Source organism: Myotis myotis, unplaced genomic scaffold, assembly GCF_014108235.1.
Source record: "Myotis myotis isolate mMyoMyo1 unplaced genomic scaffold, mMyoMyo1.p scaffold_m19_p_18, whole genome shotgun sequence".
NCBI classification, from domain to species: domain Eukaryota; kingdom Metazoa; phylum Chordata; class Mammalia; order Chiroptera; family Vespertilionidae; genus Myotis; species Myotis myotis.
In genome coordinates this window covers 14,771,545-14,786,207 of record NW_023416322.1, presented here as the reverse complement: position 1 = coordinate 14,786,207, position 14,663 = coordinate 14,771,545, and the positions used below count along the sequence as shown (strand labels likewise).

The 14,663-nt window shown below is 36.3% G+C and overlaps 1 protein-coding gene across 10 annotated transcripts in view; it reads right to left on the bottom strand.

The window, feature by feature from the left end:
* Positions 1-14,663, bottom strand: part of RPS6KC1 (ribosomal protein S6 kinase C1) — a 159,755-nt gene that overhangs the window by 82,521 nt on the left and 62,571 nt on the right. For 8 of the 10 annotated variants that reach the window (XR_004973439.1, XM_036344812.1, XM_036344810.1 and 5 more), the window contains 2 exons: positions 12,049-12,164; positions 2,424-2,516 (listed from right to left, as the gene is read on the bottom strand). Coding sequence is in view for 8 of the 10 variants with exons in the window: in XM_036344812.1 (XP_036200705.1) it covers positions 2,424-2,516; positions 12,049-12,164 (209 nt within the window). In the remaining 2 variants the exon portion in view is untranslated. Of the gene's footprint in view, positions 1-2,423; positions 2,517-12,048; positions 12,165-14,663 lie in introns of those variants that run through there. The other 2 variants (XM_036344814.1, XM_036344818.1) reach the window with 2 other exon arrangements.

Sequence of the window (14,663 nt, the reverse complement as noted above, 5' to 3'; positions counted from 1 at the left end):
CATGTACCTGGGTTGCGGGAGTATCCCCAGTAGGAGATGTGCAGGAGGCAGCTGATCGATGTTTCTCTCTCATGGATGTTTCTAGCTCTCTATCTCTCTCCCTTCCTCTCTGTGGAAAATCAATAAAATATATTTTAAAAAAAAAAGAGAGAGAGAGAATACGGATGTGAACAAGAAAGACAAAATCTTGTTCTCAAGAACTTAAGGTCTATATAGTAATTTGTTTTATCTACTTTCTATATAAAAGTTTATAAACTCCTACCCTAGGGAAATTTTATTTTCCTAAGTTAATAGACAATAACACTCAAAATAACTCATAAAGAACAAATACTATAATGAAACAGAATCAGAGAAACTATGTTCTGTACGGACTAGATTACCATATCCTATGTATTTTTTAGCCATTTGAATTTATTCAATACTTCTCTTCCAAACTTCAAGTTTGTAAAATCCAAATTTTAGGTATTTCTCAGTACAATTGATAGGAATTTATATTTTTTAAAAATTCAAATTGTTTAAAGTTTACCTATTGATGCTCTTGCAAAGTAGAGACTATGTTACACATTTTAAAAGATTACTTGCAAAACTTATTTAATTCCCAGCCCTGGCCGGGTACTCAGTTGGTTAGAGAGCCATCCTGATACACCAAGACTGCAGGTATGACTCCCAGAATCAACCAATGAATTCACAAATAAGTGGAACAACAAAATCAATGTCTTTGTCTCTCTGTGTGTCTCTCTCTCAGTCTATCTCTGTCTCAATCTGTCTCCCTCTCTCCCTTCCTCCTTCTCCCTCTCTTTCTCTAAAATCAATAAATAAAAATTTAAAGTAATAATAAAAAGCTTATTTAATTCCCATACATACTTCCTTATCTCTACTTAAGAAAGTTAAATGTCACCTTCTAAACACCAAACACAGGTTAACAGAGTAAAGACAGTAACAAATTATGCCTCAGCAAAGACTTAGGAATTCCTCCATTGTCAAAAGTTCTAAATTGAATAAATCAGGTGACTTACTCATAATTAGAGCATAGCAATGAAAGGACACACTTTGTCAAAATAAACAAGTCTAAGAGGGAGCAGACACTGTACATCAAAAAAGTTTATTTCCATGAACAGAAATCCAAGAACCAGGAAACTACTCAATTCCTATTTTGCCTCTCTGTACTCTCAAACTGAATGTTCTGAAAAGCCAGGGAAAACATGGTTAAGGCATCATTTCAGCCTCTAAAATCTTACTGCTTAGAATTCTTTAAGTTCAAAATTCAGTCATATGAATTTGAGAAAAATGATGCTTGTAAGAATTTAATAAGACACTGAGAGCTTCATGTAATATCCAACCTAATGTTCCTTTTGGAATACCTCAAGCTATAAATTACTGTCTAAATTACCTACGATATACTGCATATTGCTCGGTTTTAGCATGGAATCACATGCATACTTTAGAAGACAAGAAGTACTCAGTAAGTTACAAATTATCACTAAGGTGCTTCATAAAAGATGGTTAATGTGAAAAAGATTTAAATTAATGTACACCTTAACATTAACTAAGGCATTTTCTTTGACTTTGAAAGGTAAAAGTAATGGTTAATCAAATATATTTAAAACACAGCTTATTATGTATAGTTTTTAAATTACAGTTTTAAATTTCTAAGAGGCCCAGTACTGGACATGTTTGGCATATCTGAGATGATACCAAATTGGGGAAACTCAGTAGCAGATATCTGTTATCTTAGTATTTTTGTTCCAAATATAAAAGTGTGTGTGTGTGTGTGTGTGTGTGTGTATGTGTGTGTGTGTGTGAAGAAGGGGGTTAAGTGTATTAGAAAAAAGCACAGCTTTTTAACTCACAAAGATCTAGATTTGAATTCTGCATTACCCTAAATTAGCTATGTGATCTTTGGGCAAGTTACTTAACCTCTTTTAAACATCATTTTCTCCCCAAGATGCAAATAACAGAGTTGTGAAAATGATTAAGTAATTTGTTTTATATAAAATGCCTAAGATACAGTCTGACACATAGTAGGTGCTCAATAAATAGTAATTAGGAGAATGCCATTTTTCTTTTTGACTAATTGTATTGACTACACCAGTTAATGTGAATAACTACTGACTCCCAAGATTTTGTAACTATCAAAGTGTAACTTTACCCTGCTATAACAGGTTTAAAAAACCAAACCCCTACTGCACTGAATGCCAACAAATATGCACCTTCTCCTTTAGCTCCCATATATTTTGCATGACCTTACATGAATTGCTTAGATAAAAGCTTTTTCTCTTCTGCTTTTGTTATTTTAAAGTGCAGATGCATTTGAGTCATTTTCTCCTTTTGTTTCATATCCTTAAGATCCAAAGCTTCAAAGACATAATGTCAGCATGCAGTCGATTTATGACTGAACTCTTGAAGAGGCACTGAAGAATTACCTTGTCAATCACCCCAAGGACTCTGAAGGCCTTCAGCTCCTCGGCAGGGCTCCTTAGGTTCCAAGGGGGCCTTGAACTTAGTGATCCTGGAGGCTAATGGAAGATATCAAAGATTACACATCAATCAGGGAGGTACTTGAAGAAAGACTGCCTGCTGAAGCAAATGCCAGGCCAAAGGAAACTAAATTTATCATAAATCAGAGAATGGAAAGATGAAAGAAGTTTCTGTTTGTCTGTAATGTAAAATAAAAAAAATAATAAAATCAAAAATAAAGAAAATCAAAAAGAAAAAGCAAGAAAAAAGTTGCATGTAAATAAATCATGATAACATTTTAAAAAGAAAAATTAATGAGTTGATAGTTCCTCGCACAGTAATTCAGTTCAAAACTGTACAACTATAATGAAACTTTATAACAATTGGATAACTGAGCCAACAATTAATCACAGCCTTATATTTATCCCAGACCGCTCAAGAGTAATTTAGAATAGAGAACTAAAAACAATGGAAAAATAGATAAACTTGGGGAGTGAGGGCACACAAGTCATCTCTCTCTTCATGAAACTACACTCCATTAGTGTTGTGTTATAAATACATGGTATGTATTTTAAGAGAGATTGGCAGATTCCAGAAGAATTGCCAATAATAATGAAAAATTTAAAAACTCCATCATATAAGCAATAATTATTAGAAATAACCTTGTTTAAGCTAAAAAAAGAGATGATTTACAGGAGAAAGAAAATTTTTTTTAAATATATGAAAATATGTGATGTGAAAAACTTAATCTGTTAGCTACAAAAAAGTCCAAAAGGTCAGTGAACAGAGAAAAGCATGTATCAGTACTACTTACAATAAAAGAATAACCCTAACTTCCCAACCATTGACCTTAGTTTTTCCCTACCAGTAAAGTAAGACATTAGACTAGATAAACTCCAAAGACACTTCCATTTTGCATTTATAATGGAAAGATCAGACAGAGGCCTAGAACCAGGATTACAGGCTTTATTAGAGGAGAAGCACCTGCCGGGCTGCCTCACAAGGGGAGAACAGCAACACGTGCAGGGGTGGGCACGCCTTTTGAGGGGTGGAATGGGAAGGGGTGGGGGGCTTAGTGTACTCGGCGCACACTGATTGTTGGCTTACTGTATTGTCCAGCTGTGGGCAAACTACAGCCCGCTGGCCGGATACGGCCCATTTGAAATGAATAAAACTAAAAAAAAAAAAAAAAAAAGATCGTACCCTTTTGTGTACTGATGTTTACTTTGAATTTATATTAGTTCACACAAACACTCCATCCATGCTTTTGTTCCGGCCCTCCAGAACAAAATGGGTTGAAATGTATCTTAGAAGTATAAATTAAATCAATTTTAAACAATTATCCAGTACAATTGCTATTATTACCAACATTCTCAAGTTAGATGTTTTTAAAAAGTTGTCTTTTTAAAAAATTTTAAATGTTTTTTTATTGATTTTAGAAAGAGAGGAAGGGAGAGGGAGAGAGAGAGATATAAATAACCCATTGTGGCCCTCGAGTCAAAAAGTTTGCCCACCCCTGGTATTGTCCATATAGGACAAGGGCTTAGGGTATTTGGCAGGTGTGGATTGGTGGTCCAATGTATAGTCCATATAAGGTACCTGGTTAGTCACTCAGGTATTTCTGGGCTGCAGGTTACGTCATACCCCGCCCACCAGTTGGGGGAAGAGCGGATCTATCAATAACCAGAAAGCAATGCTATATTAATCCTTATATTAAAATGGTGATGCTGCAAAGAATGACAGGAGACACAAAGTTTTGCTTTATTATATCCTCAGAGCAGGCCTTTTTGTTGTCAAAAATCTATTAGGCTATATAGGAAACATGTTTCCCCCATGAGTGGAAGATAAATATCTGCTTAATCATTGTCAAGATTAACAGTTACTGAGACATCTTTCTTGGTACTTCAAGTCCTCATACTGACCAACATCACCAGACAGGAAGTTCCTTGAGAAGAGGAAATACGCCTTACTCATCTTTGTATTCACAATGCCTAGCATGTTAGTTGAAAGGAGAGAGGAAGAACAGAATAGAGAGGAAGGAGGAAGAGAGGAGCAAAACAAGAAAGAGGAGATTGCATAGATAAATTAGGTGTCATTTACAAATAGAAAATGTACTTGTCAAATTTTCTAAAAGCAGCAATTATAATCACTCTCTGTTTTTTTTGTTTGTTTTCTTTTTTGTGTTCTTTTTAAAATATATTTTATTTTTACTGATTTCAGAGAGGATAGGAGAGGGAGAGAGAGAGATAGAAACATCAAAGATGAGAGAGAATCCCTGATAGGATGCCTCCTGCACACCCCACCCTGGGGATCGAACCCGCAACCAGAGCATGTGCCGTGACCAGGAATCGAACCCTGACCTCCTGGTTCATAGGTCAACATTCAACCACTGAGCCATGCTGGCTGGGCTGCTCTCCTTTTTGTTTGTTTTTAGGCTCAGCAAGCAAATACTAATTTGAATATGCCTGAAGAAGTAATGTTGGATTTAAAAAAAAAGAGACATGCACCAAGAGGTCACTGGTTAAATTCCTGGTCAGGGCACCTGCCTGGGTTACAGGCTCTATCCCCAGTAGGGCGCGTACAGGAGGCAGCTGATTGATGTTTCTTTCTCATCAATGTTTATATCTATCTCTCCCTCTCCCTTCCTCTCTTTCTAAAATCAATAAAAAAACATTTAAAAATTTTTAAAAAGACAACTTTTTAAAAACATCTAACTTGAGAATGTTGGTAATAATAGCAATTGTACTGGATAATTGTTTAAAATTGATTTAATTTATACTTCTAAGATACATTTCAAAAAATACTTATTTAATATGCCAAAAGGTACTGAGTTAGAGGACATTTAAAAAAACAAAAAAAACAAAAAAAACAACAACAACAAAAAAAAACCAGATACATCTCTGCCCCCTAAGAAGCTTAAAATCCAAGATGAATTTTTAAGGATACAAAAATATTTAGCAGGGTACTTTAATAGACATATAACAGAAATAGTTCTTCTATCTTAATTTACATCATTATCCCTCACCCTGCCCTGAATGGAGTACTTACAAGAAGTTATTAAATCCTCATTTTACAGATAAATAAAGGGGAGCTCAGACTGGTTGAGTGTTTATGGTCAGAAAGAACAGTGGAAGATCCTAGTCTAGCCCTCAACTCTATACTTTGCAGTCTTCCTACCACACAACATAGTCTAACAATTAAAAATCCATTTCCCCCTCCATTATCAAGAAAGAATAAGGCCCTGGCCAGGTAGCTCAGTTAGTTGAAACATCATCCCAGTACACCAAAAGGTAGCCAGTTCAATTCCTGGTCAGGGCACACCCCTAAGGTTGCAGGTTCGATCCTCGGTAGAGGTGCATGAGAGAGGCAACCAATTGATGTTTCTCTTTCACATGGATGATGTTTCTCTCTCCCTTTCCACTCCCCACCCCCCCACTCTGAAATCAATAACCATATCCTTGGGTAAAGAAAGGAAGTAGGGAGAGAGAGGGGGAGGAAGGGAGAGGGGGAGGGAGGGAGAGAGAGAAGGAGAGAGAGAGAAGGAGAGAGGGAGGGAGGGAGGGAGGGAAGGAGGGAGAAAAAATTAAAAGTGCTGTAGTTTTGGTAAAAGAAATGTTAAGGAAAATGTATAGGGGGGAAAAAGAATAAGTAATAATTTATCTATTACATTTGTCTTTGAAAATATGGCCAAATGCGTCCAACATCTGCATCTCCTACTTGTACCTTCTTTCTTTTTAATTTTTACTTATTGATTTTAGAGAGAGAGGAAGAGAGAAAGGAGGAGAGAGAGAAACATTGATTTGTTATTCCACTTATTTATGCATTCATTGGTTGATTCTTGTATGTGCCCTGACTTGGTGTATCGGGACAACACTCTAACCAATTGAGTGACCCGGCCAGGGCTACTTGTACCTTCTTTTTCATTGGTGTCATCGGATCTATCAGTTTCCAAAAGAAAATTATTGGTTCACTTTAGCAATCTCAACAGTAAAGATAGAAAACTACAAAAACTCTTCTGCACCTTCCAATAAATAATCACTGGTGTGCAATAGGAACATGATAACTAAAAAGGATCTAAATCATCAAAAGGCACAGTTGCTAGCTTCAAGAATTTATAGTTTACTTGAGGAGATAAGCCAAATACATGAAAAGTTAAATAACAATAAAACCTTTTTGTAAAATACAAGAAAATAGAGACAGGCACTATTAGTGTATGATAAACTGGTCACAGAAAGAAGCAGAACTAAAGGTGATTTCAAATGCTATGTAGAAATTAGGTTAGGAAAAGGGTATTATATATAGGATTGGAAGGAAACTGGCCTGGTTGGGGGGGGAGGGGGGGATGGTCAAATTGTAGAACAGAGGAAAATAAAATTACACAGTAGGATCGGGTCAGTCAGTTTTCACAGGCCTTGAATGCCAGGAAGAAAAGTCAAAACTATATTCTCCAGAGTCTAGAAAACAAGTTTTTGTATGAGAAACAACTCAATAAAAATAGTGATTTAATAAGGTTACTTCTGCAAAGACAGGAATGGTGAAATTGTAATGGCGGAAGACCAAAGATAAAGTGATCATTAAAGTTCTCTTTCTACTTTAACCATCTATAAAACTTTAAGATCAAAGAAATGAACAAAGAAAGATCATGAAATAAAATCATCAATAAAAAATCCTATATTTTTTATATGCAGTGTTTAAATTGGGTAGAATCCCTATGGATCTATTCCTTTTTTCAGATGGCAAAATGAAACATAAATCCATAGAATTTTAAGAACAGAAAAAGACAGAGATCAAGTCCAATATTCTCTTTTTTTAATATGGGAAGCAGCAAGGTGAAGCAATTTGTCCAAAATGACAAAACTAGGTAACAGATAAGAGGGGTTTAAATCTTACTTATAAAACAATGCATGACATTGGGGAAACTGCAGCCAAAGCTAAGGGGGTGGGGAGAAATCAATGCATTTCTAGGCAGCATGGCTGATTTCCTTAATAAATAAAAGTAGAATTTTCAGTTTTATGTATTAGTTACTATAGCAGAAGATGCCTATAGAAGCAAGTAGTAGTTGTATTCATCCACACCAAAACTAAATACAGAGGTCAAGGAGGGGGGCAGAGAAAGGCAAGAATATTGATGACCCAACAGTCTTCAAAACCAAATACAGCAAGTGCTCAAGCCCATGGCAGACATCGCTGTTAATCCCACACTCAGTCTCAATATATACAGTGCTCCTGGGCAGCCACCACCGTGGATTAGAGTTAGCATACTAGTAAAACCTACTTACTGTTCCTGTTCTATATTCTCTAAATGGCTAAGTGAAGCTTACCTTTCTTTTTGTTTCATGGGTTTTTTTAAGTTGCTATTTATCATACCCATCATCTTTTTCACTTGATATTATTCCCTGTTCTCAATGTGATCTGTATCTATTCTTACCAATTTACTAGTATTATACTTCTCAAACTTTAACCTGTATGCACATCGCCTGAGGACCATGTTAAAATGAAGATTCTGATTCACTTAGGCTGGGGGAGCCTAAGATTCTGCATTTCCAACAAGGTCCCAGGTGATGTGATGCTACAGGTCCAGCACCATGTTTGAAGTAGGATTAGCTACTCCTCCTTAAATAACCTGTGAATAAATCACCATTACTTGGGAGCAAATAAATAATCAAGGGCAAAAGGAAAACACTGCAAAGAATTTACCCAGAACCCACACTCCGAACCCTGATAGCTAACTACAAAGTACTACATACTTTCGGAACTTGGCTTCACCTGTAGATTTTTGGCTTTGCCAAGACCTTCATTAGGAACCTATTAACCCTCAATACCCAGCCTCCTAAGACTCTCTTAAATCACATTTCAAGCACCTTTTTATTTTTTAAAAAATTTATCTTTATTGCCGAAACCGGTTTGGCTCAGTGGATAGAGCGTTGGCCTGAGGACTGAAGGGTCCCAGATTCGATTCCGGTCAAGGGCATATCCCCAGTAGGAGATGTGCAGGAGGCAGCTGATCGATGTTTCTCTCTCATCGATGTTTCTAACTCTCTATCTCTCTCCCTTCCTCTCTGTAAAAAATCAATAAAATATATTTTTAAAAAAAAATTTATCTTTATTGTTGAAAGTATTACAGATGTCGCACCCACCCACTGCCAACCCTACTGCACTATTTTCTGTGTCTATGGGTTGTGCATATATACATCTAGGTCAGTGGTCTTCCTAATGCCGTGACCCTTTAATACAGTTCTTCATGTTGTGGTGACCCCCCAACCATAAAATTATTTTCGTTGCTACTTCATAACTGTAATTTTGCTACTGTTATGAATCATAATGTAAATATCTGATATGCAGGATATATTTAAGTGACTCCTGTGAAAGGGTCGTTCAACCCCCAAAGGGTCGCGACCCACAGGTTGAGAACCGCTGATCTAAGTTCTTTAGTTAATCTCTAACCACCCATTCACCCCCCTTCACTCTGAGATTGGTCAGTCTGTTCCATGCTTCTATGTCTCTGGATCTATTTTGTTCTCAGTTTATTTTGTTCATTAGATTCCACATATAAGTGAGATCATGTGATACTTGTCTTTCTCTGACTGGCTTATTCTGCTTAGCATAATACTCTCCAGGTCCCTCCATGCTGTCTCAAAGGGAAGATCTCCTTCTTTTTTATGGCTATATAGTATTTCATTGTGTAACTATACCAGAGCTTTTAATTGCAGTCCTATTACTGATCTGGAATGCCCCTGCTCTGCTTTCCCATGTTTAACTAAGGGTGATACAAACTCATTTTAAAATACTTTTTTCTAAAGAATTGAGACATACCAATAATACCAGCAAACAAAATGCACAACAGAAAACTATTTTTAATATTATTATAGCAATTATATTCAAAATCTACAAAATAATCAGGAAAGGCATACATTCTACGTATTTTCACTCACACCTTGTAAATGCATAACAAAAAAATGTACTTACACTTTAGAAACACCATCTTTGATGTCCTAAATTTAGATTATTTATTTTTCTAAATTTCATTGATCTTGAGTTTAAAATTCCTAGAGCTAAATATAGCAAAAAAAAAAAAAAAAGCTATATCCAGCCTTTTCCAGGGAAATTCCCTTTTAATATTAATTCTTAAAGCATTCAAAGTTATCTACCACTTAATTTTTTAAAGTTTAAAAAAAGATATGTGTCTCCTTCAGTTAAGATTTCACCTTTACTTCAAACGAAGATCATTTACTTTTATTCTGAAACCTGTACTTTTCTTGGGGCCTTTTAGTAATGAAGAAGAAGAAAAAAAGGAGAGTGCTTTTGCTCCTTTCTATCCTTTTTTGAAAAGAATGCTATCAACAATGACTGGGGAAATTCAGAGCTTCTGTATTTACCACCAAAGAGTCTCATATATAAATTCAATAAAGCAAAAAGCTTAAATTACCACAGAAAACTCAGGTGGAATGAGTCATGACCTAGTCCTAGACCAAAGGGGAAAACAGCAATCAACAAAACATTTAAAACTGGAAAGGATTCCTTTATTTTCTTAATCAACCAGGCTAGAAAGAAATGTTTACACAATGTTTACACAATGTTTATAAAAGAGAATATCTGCTTTGCACAGAATTTAAGAGTTAAAAGGGCCTAGGAAATCATTTATACTAGTCCTCTGATTGTGTTCATTGAAACTGACGCCCAAAGAAAGTTAATGGAGACAAATAATGAATTCACCAAGGTAATAAAAAACCTCTAGAAGACATTTAAGTTCAATTTTAGATAAGAAAATAATCAAACATGTCCCTGACCTAAGTAAGGTCCAGGTTTAATAGAATAAAATACAAAATGAAAATGAAAAGCAATTGCTTACTCTAAAAGAAAAACATCTTGCTCTAGCAAGAAAACCTCTCCTCTAGTCTTCTTGCCTAAAAGCTAAAAAAAATCCTAGTATATCAAATGTGGTACCCCTCTTTACCCTTTCTGATCCAAACTCCCATTATTCTGCAGGGCTCTTACCATTCTCTCTTTTATTTCCTGAATTAGGTGCATATTTTGAGTCCTCAATTATGCTACAGGGTTTGCAAGAGCAGAGACTGTCATCATCTTTTCTATAACTCCAGAATATATCTAGTTTCTGTATACACACAGAGTCTTAACAGATGCCTAGTGAATTAATATATAACAATATAAATCAACTTTCCTATATTATACCTCTTTAGTTTCATTAAAAGCTATGCTTGAAGGGAAATTCTGACTGATATACTTCATGGTTCCTTTCTCTAAGTCAAAAGCTATACAATTAGCTTTATGTTTCTTTTCCTAATAAATTATTGCTCACAAAAGTGATTATAAGCAACTATAACAGGGGATGCACAAATAGGGAGTTTGAATAAGTATAGTTAGACTATTCAAAGTTACTGTTAATGGAAAGAACTGATAATTTTGACTCCCTAGAACTTTTAGAATATTTATGTACAAGGTGATTTAATAAAACAAGTTGATAAGAACCCATTCTATTTAACATTTTTATCAATGTCCCCAAAAATAGAATTGAGAATGTATACATTAGGAATGCATACGGGGGGGGGGGGGGGGGGGGGGTTGACAACCCCATAGACAGTAAGAATTGAATTCAAAGTCATCTTTAAATAAATATTTCATTTTAAAAAGATACAATTCAACAGTGAAGAGTTATAAAGCAGTATACAAGGAGGGATGAAAAATAAGGTTAAGACTCATTAATCTAGTCTTAAGTTTGGCTTATAGGCTGGTCTTTTTACTAGGTGGGCACTTGGTGTGTGTGTGTGTGTGTGTGTGTGTTCATTTTTTTTGAGTGATTTTCTCAAACTCATTTAATCCTAACAAGAACCCAGCAAGGAATTATCTGATCCTCATTATTCATATGTAGCAACTGAAGCTACGAGGTGGTTAAGTAGCTTGTCCATTCTTCATGGCTTCAAATGGAGAGCTGAGATCCGAACAAGCCCACCTGCCTCTTAGATCAATTGAGAAAATAAATACTTTCTCCCATCTCAGAAGATGATTCTTAAATTGCATTTTTTTAAAAAGTTGGTTTAATATAAAGAAATAACAATTTTTTCCAGAAATGTGCCAAAACAGATAGATAGGATATAAAAACAATAATATTAAACCACAATGTTTCTAATGTTTCATTCACCTGCTTTTGAGACATGACTAAAGGTAATCCTACATAATCTAAACATCACTGTCAGAATTATACCTTTACAATTCTAGGTGATCGATAGCAGCTACTTATAGGACTTATGTTTAAATGGTTAGCTTTAGCATGAAGCAATAAAAACATTAAAGAAATTGTTTGAGGATCATAATCTAACTTTAAAAAATTCAAATAAAATTCAGTATAAATTAGATTATTAGGGGTAGAATAAGAAAAAAGGACAAAGAAAGAAGGAAAAAGGAAGTCCCATTTTATTCTATTTTTGGTGCTTTAATGCTTTTCTTTCACCAATAACTTAAAATTATTGATAAAATTCCAAAGACCAAAATTCTCAAACTCTCTAAATAGAAATAAAGTGAGAGAAAAGACAGCAAAAATGGCTAAAGGAAATGCAAATGAAACGTAAGACATACCTGAGCTACTTCATCAAATTGAGCTTTTCTATGAAAGCTAGAGAGACTCTCTGCTCGCATGAGATACTCTGCTGTTCTTCTCTTCACAGCTTCTCGCCGGGTAGGGCTTGACTCTCCTAAAAGGAGGAAATAAAACTCAGGTCAGGGGAAAAATAAATAAACTCTTATTTATCTAATTTGAAGATTAACTTCCCGTTATCCACTGTACCACTTCTTCACATTTCTAACTGAAAAGAGAAATTCAAAACTGGAATGGAATAACCAAAGTTATTAATATCAGCAAGGTCTAAATATTTTTCAATTACAATTGGCATTCAATATTATTTTACATTCGTTTCAGGTTTCTAGTAGAGTAGTTAAACATATATACAGTTCAGGAAATGATCCCCTAATAAGTCTAGTAGCCACCTGACACCATATATATTTATTACATTTTTTGACTACTAGAGGCCTGGTGCACGAAATTTGTGCACCCAGGGATGGGCGGGGGGGTTCCTCAGCCTGGCCTGTGCCCTCTCACAGTGCGGGAGCCCCACGATTGATCTCCCCAAAGAGATAGGCCCCACTCACTCGTCCGGGACTCCTCAATGGATTGCCCCAAAGAGGTAGGCCGGAGCCAGGGGTCCCGCCCCTGGCATCACCACACGGACCCGCCGGGACCCGCCCCAGTGGCTCTGCGTGGAGCCGCGTGACCCCCTGGCGTCACCACAGAGAACCATAGGACCTGCCTCCACGCTATACACACATCAAGCCCCCACCCACCCACACACGCCCACTGCGCACACAGCCTCCTGGTGATGGATTGTTACAGCATGAGGGCGTGATGACCACATAGGCTTTTATTAGTATAGATATTCTCTAGGCTGTACTTTATATTCCTGAGCAAGGTCTAAATATTACCTACATGTATTTTATCTTTCCAAATTCTAAAATTCTCCTATTGAAATATGTATATAGAGAATTCAACATATTTTATAATAGCAGATATGAGAAATGTAGTATAAAAAAGCTCTGCAGATAAGACTAGCCTTACCCAGACAGTTGTCTAACTCAACAAATAGTATTAAGGTCCACAGATGTTTAATAAGAGCTATGATATGGATATGACATGCTGTAAAAGTACCACCAAATTGAAGAATACAATTATTTAGGGTAACTCTGAATTCACTCTAATTGATTTTTATAAGCTTCATGGTTTTTTCATTAACAACAAATTGTCACTCACCTTACAAATGAAAACAAGAATATGATTTAAATCCCTGTAATATGTAATTATCTGAAAGTGACAAGTCATTTATTTACCCTGTCTGGCTCTCTGTTTCCTTACACAAAAGGTTTTTAAAGTGGCCTCCAAGCCCTAACCAGTTTGGCTCAGTGGACAGAGCATCGGCCTGCAGGCTGAAAGGTCCTGGGTTCAATTCCAGTCAGGGGTATGTACCTTGGTTGCGGGCACATCCCTAGTAGGAGGTGTGCAGGAGGCAGCTGATCGATATTTCTCTCCCATAAACGTTTCTAACTATCCCACTCCCTTCCTCTCTGTAAACAATCAATAAAACATTTTTTTAAAAAAAAATAAAATAAAATAAAGTGGCCTCCAAGAAGTCAAGACCTCAATAGAGAGGAGGTCCAGCCCATGGAGCACCGGGCTCTCCCCTCTCCAAAGCAGGGTGATCCTGTGCTTTTGTTCATTTTATACGGTACTCGACTGTGAACATTTCATGGCTCAAAGTCAAAAACTTTAAGAACCACTGTACTATTTATGACCTCTAAGGTTCCTTTCCTAAATAATATTTCATACTTTTCATGACTCATTTTTATCGAAGCACTTAACACATGGCACTGTTTTTATAACAGACCAAATACATCATCTGAATGAAGTCAATAAAAAAAGCAAGTGTCATATAGTGGGAAGTGTCCTGGATAGCATTCCAGAAACCCTGGTTATCTGAATTTTGGCTCTGCCTCTCACCAGTCATGTGACCAATGGTAAGGTATCTCATTCTCTGAACGTCTTCTCATTCCTTAAAATGGAAATATATACCTCAAATGGTTGTGGAGATGAAAGGAGACAACACACATAAAAGGTATTATTACAACAGTGACAAAACTATAGGAAGCACTAAATTGTAAAAGTTTCCATTCCTCATTTTTCTCTCAGAATTAAATCCTTCAAAATAATGTTAACTGGTTTGCTGAACTAAAGTGAATTGAATTACTAAAGTAAAGCAGACATTTTCCCCAAAAACTCTTCTTATTTTTGCCTGGAACAGTATCTCCTGTTTCTTCTGGGAAATGCCTCTTTCTCCTCCCCTGATACTGCTCCACCTCTCCTCTCCCCACCTCCCACGACCAGCGCTTACTCACCAACAACTGCTTTGAATGAAAACTGCTATCGTGTTTCAGATTTCAGTCCCTCTACTACTAGTTAGCCAAGGGTTGAAAGCTGAGCCAATCACAGAACCCCACCCTCTTGGCCACAGCTGGAGGAGAGAGGAACTGGCCCAACACAAACTGGGCCAATCAGGCCTTCTCTGTTATTGACACTGGAAATAAGAGTGGAACTGCCAGCAGCCTAAGTGTCTGCCAATGGTTTCTGCCATAGTTTCTCACAAAAG